This window comes from Cydia fagiglandana, chromosome 13 (assembly GCF_963556715.1).
Source record: "Cydia fagiglandana chromosome 13, ilCydFagi1.1, whole genome shotgun sequence".
Classification (NCBI taxonomy): Eukaryota; Metazoa; Arthropoda; class Insecta; order Lepidoptera; family Tortricidae; genus Cydia; species Cydia fagiglandana.
In genome coordinates, this window is record NC_085944.1 from 19,578,675 (window position 1) to 19,594,107 (window position 15,433).

Below are 15,433 nucleotides of genomic sequence, written 5' to 3' on the forward strand. Positions count from 1 at the left end.
AAAGATAATTGATGAGTGCAATCAGGAAGCCATCGCGTACTTTTATGAACATTTCATGAGTGCGAAAGAGGCAGACTACAAATGATAAGTGTTATATAGAAAATATGAAAAGCTGTATGCAGAGGATACGGTGGTGCAGGATGAAAGCAAATAATTTGATGCAGGGGGGGGGGGGGGGGTTGGCTGGGGAATTTGGGGAGGAATTAATTATGTTCAAAGTTTTTATTTGCCAGAATTATGGTCAACTACAATATGATGGAAACAAAACAACAGCATCGCAGATAAAGTCGCGGGCAGAAGCTAGTGTTACGTATTTAATGTGATGTCTAAGAAGTCTGTGTTCAAGGCTAAGCTATTTTATGGTGATAGTCTGTAAAAGCCAGTTAGCCGTGAGAGAAAAACGATCAAACCGCTTAGTGCTACTATTTTGGTTTTTAACTACTTTTCTTAAGCCTTCTTAAGAAGCTGTGTACGTTCCATTTTACTTGGATTTACAAGCCTACATTATTTATTTATTTAAAGATTAAATAAATAAATAATCGAGATATATTGTACATATTTGAATAGTAAATACAAATCAAAGTCAATCTTAAAATCTACTTAAATAATTTACATGCAATTTCCTAACTTAAAATCTAAACATATTACTAATATGTATACTATAATAAATAATTGCACAGCATATAAAGTAGTTTTAAAAGTTTCGAGGAACCAAAGGATACCACCCGGATAGATACTCGTTAAAAACATAATCCAATTTACTGCATATAAGGTAATTTAAACTGGAGTCCGATTGAGATTAACAACTTGTTACGGTTTTGATGATATTTTGACACGGCCTTGAAGATCGCTCACGCTAATTAGTGCATGCGAAATGAAGTGAAAGGCGTGCGTGAGATGCGCGCCAATCATGAAGGCAATCGCCAAGGTTATATTAAAACCGTAACAAATAGTTAAATTAAAATCTACCTCCTGGTTTAGCTGTTTTCAATTTTCTATTTTATCTGTAGCAGCTGAACAGCTGAAAAAGACAACGTATAATTGGATAATAATATTTCTACACAAGAGTTCAAAGCACATCGCGTTTAATTAGTTAATTACAACTGTTTGTTGTTTCGCCTTTTGACGCCTTTAGCACTAATGATGTGGAATATTGCTCCGGATTAAGGATGACTCACGCTAAACCGGGCCGGGGCTGGGCCGGAGCTTGGTTTTCTATGGAAGGCACCACGTGATCACCGATGCCGTCATAGAAAATGACATGTCGGATGCCTCGGCTCGGGCCCGGCCCGGTCTAGCGTGAGTATCATCCTTTACTTGTTGCCAGGAAGGAATATTTCTAACGGCATTGTTGGTATTTTTCACTTCATCAGCTCAAATAAGCATACTTTGCTCATGCTACGTGTTCGTTTCATTTGCGAGCGATGCATTTTGTAAGCTTCATCTCCGTTTCAACTTAGGTAAAATGGGTCATATTTATTTACACTACATTTTATAGTAGTACGATTAACTCATTCCCGTCTTTCCTGTAGATATCGCAAACTTAAGAGAATTATTACCTACATTGTGTATGAAGGGCGGTAAACAAGAATCTACAACCGAAATGTGAATTGATTAATTAACACGACTGTATTTTTCTGTTCGACGCAGCCGGAAAGCGGCAACTTCGTTTAGCATCTTAGCGACCAGAAAGTTGACACTTTCCGGCCGGAGGGCAGAAAAAAAATTACCATCCCTTCTTCACAGGTCTGCCCAAAGGATTATCTGACTATGTAAATGGGTAGTTATTTATAGACAAAAACAGTTAAATGAAAACGGGACTGTCTAAGAATCCGCGTTCGATTAGTCTCCGTGTTTTGTTAAAAGAGGGCAATTTAGCATTCCATCACGTTTACAGGAGGTATAACAACGGGGCTTGAGATCGGGCGCGAGAACTGGTTTAAACTGATTGTGGATCAAATAGAGCAAGTTATGCAAATAAATTAGTCTAAAACGTTATCTTAAATATTAAGAAATATTCTTTTTATAAAATTAGGTTTTTATTTTATAGATAAGTTTCTTTAATTCTAACACTAAAAGAAGAAGGTCAGCTCCTGGTAGCAGAGAGAAAAGTTTTTCGCAAGATCCTGGGACCTATTCAGAGAGATGACGGCACCTGGAGGATCCGGAAAAATGCCGAGATCGAGGAGTTAGTGGCCGAACCCAATATCATCGGCGAAACGAAAGCGCACAGACTTCGCTGGTTCGGTCACCTACTCAGAATGGGAGAGGATCGGGCTGTCAAGAAGGCGTTCTTGGGACGACCGACTGGTAGCCGTCCAGTGGGTCGGCCCAGGTATCGCTGGGAAGACAGTGTGGCGGCGGATCTGCTTCAGCTTCGCGTCAGTAACTGGCAGGAAGTTGCGCAGGATCGGGACAGGTGGCACGCTCTCGTTTCGGAGGCCAAGATTCTCTTTGGATCGCTGAGCCAAAATAGTTAGTTATAGTTAGTTAGTTCTTTAATTTTAATTTGTTTGCTATTTCGTTGTTGGACTCCACTTAAATAGAAATATGCACCATCTTCAATTATTTCTTTTCAGCGATTTGATGTTGGCTTGTTTCAATTTGTTTATTTCATTTTTTTGAGTTACAGATAGGTTCGGTTTAGAATTTTTTTGTGTTACAATTAATTTTAATCTTGTTTAAATCGCCTTATTATAATTTAGGTTTAGGTTTAAGATATAGTATTTTAAACTTTCGCGTTTTGAACACAATGTGAGTTACATTATAGATGGGTCTAACGCGAATTATATTCAATTACCTTGATTTATCGACGTTTCGACACAGGTTTCACTGGTCGTGGTCGGTAAATCAAGGTAATCGAATATAATTCGCGTTAGACCCGTCTATAATGTGAGTTAATATAGGTTTAAGATGTTTATATTACAAGAACTATACCTAATCACTTCCTGAGAAATACATGTTTACACTAACTTAATACTTTAGGAAGGTTCGCCCACAGAACATATTAAAGAGGTTCGCCGTCTAGATTTACGCTGATGTATTAACTGCACCTACATCGGTGGACCTTATGCCTTTTGTAATAAGGTCCACCGATGTACAGTTAGGAGTGTCGCTGCAGTTTGTGCCTACTGTTTGGTTTCCCTGCGTAATATTCATAGTCTTTATTACTAGCCCTTGTACTTCTGAATATTTACTGAAATGAAAGAACCTTCTCTGCGGCCTGAATGGCGTTATCGTGTCAAAAACCAACATAAAACCATATTGCGCAGATGTCATATTACTTACCTACGCACTCGTATTTTAGGTAGGTAAGTGGTAGGTTAATACGATCTAAACTCAAAACGAGGGTAAAGGATTAAAAGTAGGTAATATATATATATACAATAAAAACTGGGTAAAGACAAATTGTTTAGAATTTAAGGTCAAACTAATTTTGAATAATTTTCCGGTGTAGACTCGCTTGTTTAACCCTTCGTATGTATAAAAGCACTGGTCAGTGCGAACGAATTTAAACCTATTGTATTAAAAGGATTTCAATTCGTGCGCACTGATCATCAGTCCTTAGACAGATGAAAGGTTAAAGTCTAAGCCGTAAAATTATTCAATGTTAGTATGTCTCACAACAGTTTAAATTCCATTACCAACTAATTTAAAGTCCAGCGCATGTGGGGAGGCCTGTGCCCAGCCACTGGGACTTATAAAGGCTAAATGGTTATTATTTTACTAAACAAAGTTCGAGTGCTCTCTCTGAAGTGCTGATTAATACTAATTCCATCCTAAGTTTCATTACCCTGGCGATATCCATTTACCATTTCGTTCGATAATCACTTCGCTTCGTTGGCTTCGTTATTACTTTACAACTAATTAGTAAACTCTTATTTGTAACATATCACGCAAACGAAGGGTCTAGATCTGGATAGGTATATTCTGACTATTCACAAACGTATGTATGTAAAGTTTAAGGTCTAAAATATATGCACGGACAAACGCCAATAACTTTTCTTAGGGTTCCCTACCCAAAGGGTAAAAACGGGACCCTATTACTAATAATACTTCACTGTCAGTCTGTCTGTCACCAGGCTGTATCTCATGAACCGTGATAGCCATAGAACTCTATGATAAAACAGCGCAAGCTACTCATAATTGTGTTTGGTGTTGTTAGAATTGTCTCGATGAGTATTAGTTGCTTGTGGAAAGAAAATTATAGTCTGTCGTGATTTCATTTATCAGTTATCACCACAAGTAGCGAATTTTCTACTTTCCGCACCTATATCGTAAATAACTATTGGTTCATCCCTTGCGAGTTGCGACGCATCCTCGCAAATCTCTGGTGGAAACGCAGCCTAAAGGGGCCCACAGATTAACAGTCCGCCAGACGGTATCGGCCTGTCAGTTGTTCGGAACTGTCAAAATTTGTTCTAACTGACCGGCCAATACCGTCCGGCGGACTGTTAATCTGTGGGCCCCTTAAAGGAAGTAAAGGTAAATTGGTAAATAGGAAGATGTTAAACAAATAAACACGCGTCAGGTAAAAGATTGTATTCAATACATAAACTCATGGCACCACACGAAGGCACATCCGAATTATTCTCGTATATACATAAACGTCGCGGCGCACCGCACCGCACCGTACCGCACCGCCGCCCACACAATATTACTGACCAGAGACCATACATCATACGTTAAACGTGTTATAATTATATCTCAGATACTAAAATACATAGTTTGATTGACCCAATTGCCAAAATTTTAGTACTAAATTGAAACAAAAGCACGGCTAACACGAGTTAACGATATTTATTGCGATAAACGTTAAGTATCAACTCGTGGCACGGCTACAGGTGATCGGTTAGTAAATTGGCCACTCGAACGTCCAGTTTAGTATCTGGGATATAGTATACTAAGTATCAATTTTAACAAAAAAACCTTCAGGTTAACATTTGACAAGCTGCTAAAGCTTACACTCAAAATCAGTTACTCCGTCACTCTGTACCTATGAATAATTTAGTAAATCATAATATTTTTCCTTTACTCTTAAATGTAACTTTTTGATAATGTCTGGCCAAAAACAATAATTAAGTAATAAAAGACTAGGTCGTCGTTGTTAACCCTTTGACCGCCGCGTTTGTTTTAGTTTATTTTACATAACACGCAAGAATAAACTTTTTAAGAACGTATTTAGGCTAATTTTATACTGCAACCTTTCTGAGGCAGTCAAAGGGAAGAATAAATATTCCTGGTATTTTGTGCGTTCCTTTAAGTAGGCGCTATTGTGTAAAACAGTAAATAAGCTATTTACCTATATATTAAATATAACTAAGTAATGACTTACTTATAAAGAAAATAATTAATTACAATTAAATCAATAAAAACATCTAAAAATATAATTGCCTTTAGTTAAATCATCGGAAATCATTATTCACATAAATGCTATTTAACAGGAAAGTCATAATTAAATTATTAACAAGTTATTTAAAAGAGTTAGCACAACAGTTTGCACGAAATACTTCTATCAAGAAGTATTTAACCTTTGAAAGCCACGCCTACCGTGCGTGGCGCACTAAGAAAGGAAGATTTATTTTGGAGCCGGCAGTCGTGCTAACTCTATGGGGCCGTACCTTTAAAAATATTTTGTAATTTCATAACATAATTCATAAATTTTGTTTCACGGCTGTCACGTTACGAGGTACTATTAAACATATGAAAAAGTTCCCGGACGGTTTAAAATTAATAATTCATAAAATAAGGCAGCGGGCTAATATTATTATTATCACTCGAATAAATTATTGGTACTTACAAATTACTTTACAATCCATATCACTATTGCTTACAATACGGTCAACATTTTTTTGAACACACGAGAGCGGGACGAAGAAATAATATACCGATCGACGTCCAGAATTACAAATGCTTTTTTTCGGGCATATAAATGTTACGAGTGAAAATGTATGGATGCAGTCGAAATACACGCCCGAAAGTGAAAGTTTACCATTTTCAATTTTGATTAGGAATACACATAGTCGTATTTTGTTTTGTTTACTACCGCCTCGGGTGGTCCAAAAAAGTGCAATATCTCCGGTTTACGCTCTCGCCGACGCGGGATGGTAGGTGATGACGTTGTGTGCGTGCGTGAAGGGAGGGGCGGTGGCGGGTGTGGCGGGGGTGGCGGGGGAGGAGGGCAGCTGCAGCGCGCGCGGCTTGCCGCCCAGCGTGCAGCGCGTCGTGGCGCCGCTCTCCACTTCCACCGACAGCTCGGAACCCGTTAGCCTGCAAACAAAACGATAATATATATCTGTGGGTTCATGAAAAACTCACATACGATTGTGAACAAATTTTCATGCGGTTTTCGCCTCAAGTTTAAGTGTATAATTTGTTAACCCGTGCGGCTCGCTAGTTAGTGATATAGCTGAAAAATCTAACGAGCAGAATTTAAATATTTATGTAAATTCAATGTTGACGTGTAAAAGTGCCCTTGTGGCCTATTTGCTGAATAAATGTTGATGTTTTGATGTTTAAAACAGAAGTATAGTGTTAGAGTAACCATGAAAAAAACTTTTTACCCTTTGGGTACGAAACCCTAAAAAAACTACTTAGATACATATAAAGGGCAACTCACATGTGATACCGGTTGGCGAGCACGCCCACGAGCTCGCCGACGAGCTCGAAGTCGGAGGCCAGCCCGATCACGAGGTCGTTCTTCGCGTGCGGCACGCTGATCACCACTAACTGCGCGTCTGAACTCATCACACGAACCGCTCCCACCTGCACAATAAACAAAGTTGGTATTACAAAAAATAAACAAAAGTGACTAGGTAATATTATTTTTCTTACGGTTTTTAAATCTCGAAGTCATAAGTCTTACATGCTGTCCAAAATACTGCCTTGAGGTACTCCTAAATCTTGGCTTACCTAAGTAATAGGCGTAAGTTGATGAGCAGGTATCTCTCAGCTCAAGCTTGTATCGGTGGAACTTATACATGTGGTCCGTAAACATTGCCTTGCAGTACTCCTAAATAGTGACTATTTCAATGATAGACGTAAGTTTCTTCAACACTTTGAACGTGTTAGCATCCAGTTTGTAAATGCTATGGCCCGTGATGAGTAGGCATCCCGCAGCAAGTTTGTTGTATCAATTGAACTCATGCGGTCCAAGAACACTACCTTGTGGAACTCCAGAGTAAAATCGCAAAATATTGAAACTGACCTCAGTGATAGGCGTAGGTTTCTTCAACACCTTGAAGGTGTTGGCGTCCAGTTTGTAGATGCTGTGGTCCGTGACGAGCAGGCAGCGCTCGGCCAGCTTGTTGTAGCGGTTGAACTTGTGCACGCGGCACGAGAACAGCGCCGCGCCCGCCTGCTGCGCCTTCTGGAGGGACGCCAGCGCCGACCGGTACACGGCTGGAATAGGGAGGTTTATTTCAATACGTGAGAATGTTTTCAAATACGAAACTAAAGAGTTTTGTATTAGGTAGCCAAACTATGTATAAAAATATTAGCCCGAACAATTGGCATAAGATTGGTAGTATAATTAGGTGATAATAAAAAAAGCTCCTAAGTGAAAACGTTCGGCGGGGCGTGCAGCGTGGCGTCGGGCTCACAAGTGATTTGAGCAGCGTGCACTAAGGCCGCTCCTATACGTTTACATTTATTTAACACGCACGCCGCACGCCCCGCCCCGCTGCACGCTCAACTCGAGTGTCCACTCGGGCCTTACACTAACGCTAATTATAACATTGCAAACCATTTTATGCCAAATTACATCAATTTGAAAGAGCCGATACTCTTCAAAGATCTGGATGGATTTTTATCAAAGACAGCTAAGAACCACCGCGCCGCAAGGAGGTCGAGTAGACTCACCAGCTCTAGGGTTATACTTGTCGTCGGCCAGGTAGTCCCCCAGCCACTGGCGGGCGGCGCCCCAGTCCCTCCGCCGGCTCCGCAGCGCGCTGGCGGCGCAGATCTTCATCTTGAGCTGCGGCCACTGCGCGCGCGGGATGGGCTCGAGGATCAGGTACGCCCTCCAGCGGCGGTAGGCGGCCTGGAAAATTATACATCTTTATAATACAACAATTATCGTAATTTAAAAATAATGTTAAGCAAAAAATACTCTATTAACGTTTCGTGTTCCGCGAGTTTTTTTTTTAATATACTCATGGACTTTAGAGGAACGCAAAAAAAAGGTTTAATCACTAGCCAGCACCTAAAGTAATTTCAAAATTAGTAACTAAACCTAAAGCGTTCCTCTAAATTTGTTAATGAATATAGTTTCCTAATAAGCGGATCCACGACAACTTAAGTTTATGTTAGATACTTAAAAATCTTTAGACTGCTATGGGCAGTATGAATTAACAGAGAGAGTAAGTATGTAAGTAAACTGTTGTAAGTTTTTGAAATTCATACCTGTATGAGGGTGGAGTTGACCCGCCTCGGGGCCGGCGGCCAGGACCTGATGACGTTGCGGTTGCGGCGCAGCTCGTGCTGGATGGCGGCGATGTAGCGCCGGTAGCAGTAACGTCTGCAACATACACGTAGATTACATTAGTATAAACACTACAAGGACCATTCTCACGATACATGTGCCTAGTCCTGAATATACTCGTACGACTATTGTGATACGATAACAATAATTCATTTTGTAAATTCCATGTACGATATCACACTTTAAGTGGAGATTTATTATTAAATAAGAGTAGTATATACTCTCCATCGTCCATATGGATGAAATACCATTCGGTTACTAGTGGCTCTGTGAGCTATAAACTCCCATGGCTACATTATTGACAAAAAAAACATAACTATCGAACCCGCTTACAAAATTTCACGGAAATCGGTTGAGAAAAGCGACCCATAGCGGAGAGTGGCCAGACATATGAAAGCATTTTTTGCCCAAGCTGAACCAGAGATCTCAGTCAAGCTATAGTATACTAACTTCCAGGCGTTGTATATGGTGAGCGCGGCCTTCATCTTCTTGTAGCGCATGCGCGCCAGGGTGCCGCGCCACAGCTTCTGCAGCAGCACCACGATGGACGGGATCAGTGCTATAGTATACTAACTTCCAGGCGTTGTATATGGTGAGCGCGGCCTTCATCTTCTTGTAGCGCATGCGCGCCAGGGTGCCGCGCCACAGCTTCTGCAGCAGCACCACGATGGACGGGATCAGTGCTATAGTATACTAACTTCCAGGCGTTGTATATGGTGAGCGCGGCCTTCATCTTCTTGTAGCGCATGCGCGCCAGGGTGCCGCGCCACAGCTTCTGCAGCAGCACCACGATGGACGGGATCAGTGCTATAGTATACTAACTTCCAGGCGTTGTATATGGTGAGCGCGGCCTTCATCTTCTTGTAGCGCATGCGCGCCAGGGTGCCGCGCCACAGCTTCTGCAGCAGCACCACGATGGACGGGATCAGTGCTATAGTATACTAACTTCCAGGCGTTGTATATGGTGAGCGCGGCCTTCATCTTCTTGTAGCGCATGCGCGCCAGGGTGCCGCGCCACAGCTTCTGCAGCAGCACCACGATGGACGGGATCAGTGCTATAGTATACTAACTTCCAGGCGTTGTATATGGTGAGCGCGGCCTTCATCTTCTTGTAGCGCATGCGCGCCAGGGTGCCACGCCACAGCTTCTGCAGCAGCACCACGATGGACGGGATCAGTGCTATAGTATACTAACTTCCAGGCGTTGTATATGGTGAGCGCGGCCTTCATCTTCTTGTAGCGCATGCGCGCCAGGGTGCCGCGCCACAGCTTCTGCAGCAGCACCACGATGGACGGGATCAGTGCTATAGTATACTAACTTCCAGGCGTTGTATATGGTGAGCGCGGCCTTCATCTTCTTGTAGCGCATGCGCGCCAGGGTGCCGCGCCACAGCTTCTGCAGCAGCACCACGATGGACGGGATCAGTGCTATAGTATACTAACTTCCAGGCGTTGTATATGGTGAGCGCGGCCTTCATCTTCTTGTAGCGCATGCGCGCCAGGGTGCCGCGCCACAGCTTCTGCAGCAGCACCACGATGGACGGGATCAGTGCTATAGTATACTAACTTCCAGGCGTTGTATATGGTGAGCGCGGCCTTCATCTTCTTGTAGCGCATGCGCGCCAGGGTGCCGCGCCACAGCTTCTGCAGCAGCACCACGATGGACGGGATCAGTGCTATAGTATACTAACTTCCAGGCGTTGTATATGGTGAGCGCGGCCTTCATCTTCTTGTAGCGCATGCGCGCCAGGGTGCCGCGCCACAGCTTCTGCAGCAGCACCACGATGGACGGGATCAGTGCTATAGTATACTAACTTCCAGGCGTTGTATATGGTGAGCGCGGCCTTCATCTTCTTGTAGCGCATGCGCGCCAGGGTGCCGCGCCACAGCTTCTGCAGCAGCACCACGATGGACGGGATCAGTGCTATAGTATACTAACTTCCAGGCGTTGTATATGGTGAGCGCGGCCTTCATCTTCTTGTAGCGCATGCGCGCCAGGGTGCCGCGCCACAGCTTCTGCAGCAGCACCACGATGGACGGGATCAGTGCTATAGTATACTAACTTCCAGGCGTTGTATATGGTGAGCGCGGCCTTCATCTTCTTGTAGCGCATGCGCGCCAGGGTGCCGCGCCACAGCTTCTGCAGCAGCACCACGATGGACGGGATCAGTGCTATAGTATACTAACTTCCAGGCGTTGTATATGGTGAGCGCGGCCTTCATCTTCTTGTAGCGCATGCGCGCCAGGGTGCCGCGCCACAGCTTCTGCAGCAGCACCACGATGGACGGGATCAGTGCTATAGTATACTAACTTCCAGGCGTTGTATATGGTGAGCGCGGCCTTCATCTTCTTGTAGCGCATGCGCGCCAGGGTGCCGCGCCACAGCTTCTGCAGCAGCACCACGATGGACGGGATCAGTGCTATAGTATACTAACTTCCAGGCGTTGTATATGGTGAGCGCGGCCTTCATCTTCTTGTAGCGCATGCGCGCCAGGGTGCCGCGCCACAGCTTCTGCAGCAGCACCACGATGGACGGGATCAGTGCTATAGTATACTAACTTCCAGGCGTTGTATATGGTGAGCGCGGCCTTCATCTTCTTGTAGCGCATGCGCGCCAGGGTGCCGCGCCACAGCTTCTGCAGCAGCACCACGATGGACGGGATCAGTGCTATAGTATACTAACTTCCAGGCGTTGTATATGGTGAGCGCGGCCTTCATCTTCTTGTAGCGCATGCGCGCCAGGGTGCCGCGCCACAGCTTCTGCAGCAGCACCACGATGGACGGGATCAGTGCTATAGTATACTAACTTCCAGGCGTTGTATATGGTGAGCGCGGCCTTCATCTTCTTGTAGCGCATGCGCGCCAGGGTGCCGCGCCACAGCTTCTGCAGCAGCACCACGATGGACGGGATCAGTGCTATAGTATACTAACTTCCAGGCGTTGTATATGGTGAGCGCGGCCTTCATCTTCTTGTAGCGCATGCGCGCCAGGGTGCCGCGCCACAGCTTCTGCAGCAGCACCACGATGGACGGGATCAGTGCTATAGTATACTAACTTCCAGGCGTTGTATATGGTGAGCGCGGCCTTCATCTTCTTGTAGCGCATGCGCGCCAGGGTGCCGCGCCACAGCTTCTGCAGCAGCACCACGATGGACGGGATCAGTGCTATAGTATACTAACTTCCAGGCGTTGTATATGGTGAGCGCGGCCTTCATCTTCTTGTAGCGCATGCGCGCCAGGGTGCCGCGCCACAGCTTCTGCAGCAGCACCACGATGGACGGGATCAGTGCTATAGTATACTAACTTCCAGGCGTTGTATATGGTGAGCGCGGCCTTCATCTTCTTGTAGCGCATGCGCGCCAGGGTGCCGCGCCACAGCTTCTGCAGCAGCACCACGATGGACGGGATCAGTGCTATAGTATACTAACTTCCAGGCGTTGTATATGGTGAGCGCGGCCTTCATCTTCTTGTAGCGCATGCGCGCCAGGGTGCCGCGCCACAGCTTCTGCAGCAGCACCACGATGGACGGGATCAGTGCTATAGTATACTAACTTCCAGGCGTTGTATATGGTGAGCGCGGCCTTCATCTTCTTGTAGCGCATGCGCGCCAGGGTGCCGCGCCACAGCTTCTGCAGCAGCACCACGATGGACGGGATCAGTGCTATAGTATACTAACTTCCAGGCGTTGTATATGGTGAGCGCGGCCTTCATCTTCTTGTAGCGCATGCGCGCCAGGGTGCCGCGCCACAGCTTCTGCAGCAGCACCACGATGGACGGGATCAGTGCTATAGTATACTAACTTCCAGGCGTTGTATATGGTGAGCGCGGCCTTCATCTTCTTGTAGCGCATGCGCGCCAGGGTGCCGCGCCACAGCTTCTGCAGCAGCACCACGATGGACGGGATCAGTGCTATAGTATACTAACTTCCAGGCGTTGTATATGGTGAGCGCGGCCTTCATCTTCTTGTAGCGCATGCGCGCCAGGGTGCCGCGCCACAGCTTCTGCAGCAGCACCACGATGGACGGGATCAGTGCTATAGTATACTAACTTCCAGGCGTTGTATATGGTGAGCGCGGCCTTCATCTTCTTGTAGCGCATGCGCGCCAGGGTGCCGCGCCACAGCTTCTGCAGCAGCACCACGATGGACGGGATCAGTGCTATAGTATACTAACTTCCAGGCGTTGTATATGGTGAGCGCGGCCTTCATCTTCTTGTAGCGCATGCGCGCCAGGGTGCCGCGCCACAGCTTCTGCAGCAGCACCACGATGGACGGGATCAGTGCTATAGTATACTAACTTCCAGGCGTTGTATATGGTGAGCGCGGCCTTCATCTTCTTGTAGCGCATGCGCGCCAGGGTGCCGCGCCACAGCTTCTGCAGCAGCACCACGATGGACGGGATCAGTGCTATAGTATACTAACTTCCAGGCGTTGTATATGGTGAGCGCGGCCTTCATCTTCTTGTAGCGCATGCGCGCCAGGGTGCCGCGCCACAGCTTCTGCAGCAGCACCACGATGGACGGGATCAGTGCTATAGTATACTAACTTCCAGGCGTTGTATATGGTGAGCGCGGCCTTCATCTTCTTGTAGCGCATGCGCGCCAGGGTGCCGCGCCACAGCTTCTGCAGCAGCACCACGATGGACGGGATCAGTGCTATAGTATACTAACTTCCAGGCGTTGTATATGGTGAGCGCGGCCTTCATCTTCTTGTAGCGCATGCGCGCCAGGGTGCCGCGCCACAGCTTCTGCAGCAGCACCACGATGGACGGGATCAGTGCTATAGTATACTAACTTCCAGGCGTTGTATATGGTGAGCGCGGCCTTCATCTTCTTGTAGCGCATGCGCGCCAGGGTGCCGCGCCACAGCTTCTGCAGCAGCACCACGATGGACGGGATCAGTGCTATAGTATACTAACTTCCAGGCGTTGTATATGGTGAGCGCGGCCTTCATCTTCTTGTAGCGCATGCGCGCCAGGGTGCCGCGCCACAGCTTCTGCAGCAGCACCACGATGGACGGGATCAGTGCTATAGTATACTAACTTCCAGGCGTTGTATATGGTGAGCGCGGCCTTCATCTTCTTGTAGCGCATGCGCGCCAGGGTGCCGCGCCACAGCTTCTGCAGCAGCACCACGATGGACGGGATCAGTGCTATAGTATACTAACTTCCAGGCGTTGTATATGGTGAGCGCGGCCTTCATCTTCTTGTAGCGCATGCGCGCCAGGGTGCCGCGCCACAGCTTCTGCAGCAGCACCACGATGGACGGGATCAGTGCTATAGTATACTAACTTCCAGGCGTTGTATATGGTGAGCGCGGCCTTCATCTTCTTGTAGCGCATGCGCGCCAGGGTGCCACGCCACAGCTTCTGCAGCAGCACCACGATGGACGGGATCAGTGCTATAGTATACTAACTTCCAGGCGTTGTATATGGTGAGCGCGGCCTTCATCTTCTTGTAGCGCATGCGCGCCAGGGTGCCACGCCACAGCTTCTGCAGCAGCACCACGATGGAAGGGATGAGCGCCGCGCGCGCAGCTTCTAGACCATGCAGGGTTTTCGCGCTCCTGCGAATTAAACATTGTAGTTATCATTATTAGAATAAACAACTATATAACTACCGCTGCTTGTTGCGGACCATACTTTTGGTGTATCTTCAAACCAGCAGATACGTCGGGATACTCGACATTAAGTAAAATAATGAAATTTAATCGCGGTAAACCCGTTAAATAAGTGTAAACAACGCGAGAATTTAAAGTGTAAACTTGCAAACCACGTTTTCCTGCATTTTTTCATCATCTCTCAAATATGGTCCTTCGAACCGGATAACTGTTGCATTACCAGTAACAGAAGCAGAACATGTCCTTATCCACTAACCTGATGAAGAGCTTCGTATGTCCAAACTGCACATCGGTGACCTGCAGGTCCTTGAGCAGCACCATGACGGCGTCCTTGTCGCTGGCGCCGCGGAAGTTGGGCCAGGTGTACTGCGACAGCATCTTGTAGCGCTTGAGGAAGCGGTCGTAGCGCTGCCGCGACGCGAACCCGGCGCGCCGCACGCGCACGTTCTCCACCAGGCCCAGGTACGCTACTTGGTGACGCACCTGGCCACAGAGTCAGGTTAATTTAGTAATCGTATAATTAAAAACTAAGTTTACAGTACATATGGCCCAGTTTCCCGCTCTAGTGCGTAAAATAGCACTTTTCGTGCGTATGTCAAAAGTTTGAAGGGCCATATGTACTGTAAAACGTTGTACAATACACGTGCGAATAGGTGATTCGCAACTCGTGTCGATTTAAAACACTCCCTTTGGTCGTGTTTTAATGTATCGCCACTCGTTTCGAGTTTCCTCTTTTCCGCACTTGTATCGTAAATAACTATTACTGTTCAACTCACGATTTTAATCAGTCACTCGCATGTTTCGTGGTGTAAGTTTCTTATTTCAAGCATTAAGGGTCACACCTAATCGTCACGGTTACGAAGTTTGCTAAATTTTATTGTATGAGAAGTTTCATAGTTCTCTGCTGAGTGACGTCGATTAGTCCGTTAATTGTGATTGGTACAGCTGGCCCTAAGAGTGCTAAGAAAAGGTTCACGTCCAGCGTGTTAAGCGCGCAAAGAAAATACGTAGCTAAACCATTGATAGATAAATCTATTCGCATACACAAATTTACAAAAATAACCAACACATTTGTAGCAATATACATACAGGCTACACAGGACAACAAGTAGCACAGCGTATTTACCAGCTGGTCGTCCCAGGCGTTAGGTGACTGTATGGGGTTCGGCTTGACACAGCGCACGTAGAAGGGTTCTTTACTCTGCAGCCCTGTCACTAACGCTGCCATCGAGTTGCGGAACAGAGTCGCTGCGGACGGAGGTCGCTTTGATGTCTGAAAACAATATGTATGTGTGATGAAATCGTTGAATAAACCTAAATAACTATCCTAACTATAC

The 15,433-nt window shown here is 46.0% G+C and overlaps 1 protein-coding gene across 1 annotated transcript in view; it reads right to left on the reverse strand.

Annotated features, from left to right (window-relative positions):
* Positions 1-4,527: 4,527 nt before the first annotated feature.
* LOC134670418 (unconventional myosin ID) overlaps positions 4,528-15,433 on the reverse strand; it is a 53,653-nt gene continuing 42,747 nt past the window's right edge. Inside the window, exons 11-18 of the mRNA XM_063528266.1 lie at positions 15,223-15,369; positions 14,353-14,579; positions 13,893-14,042; positions 8,404-8,518; positions 7,861-8,041; positions 7,208-7,401; positions 6,620-6,765; positions 4,528-6,270 (exon numbers count right to left, since the gene is read on the reverse strand). Coding sequence (XP_063384336.1) covers positions 6,084-6,270; positions 6,620-6,765; positions 7,208-7,401; positions 7,861-8,041; positions 8,404-8,518; positions 13,893-14,042; positions 14,353-14,579; positions 15,223-15,369 — 1,347 coding nt within the window. The 3' untranslated portion in view covers positions 4,528-6,083. The remainder of the gene's footprint in view (positions 6,271-6,619; positions 6,766-7,207; positions 7,402-7,860; positions 8,042-8,403; positions 8,519-13,892; positions 14,043-14,352; positions 14,580-15,222; positions 15,370-15,433) is intronic.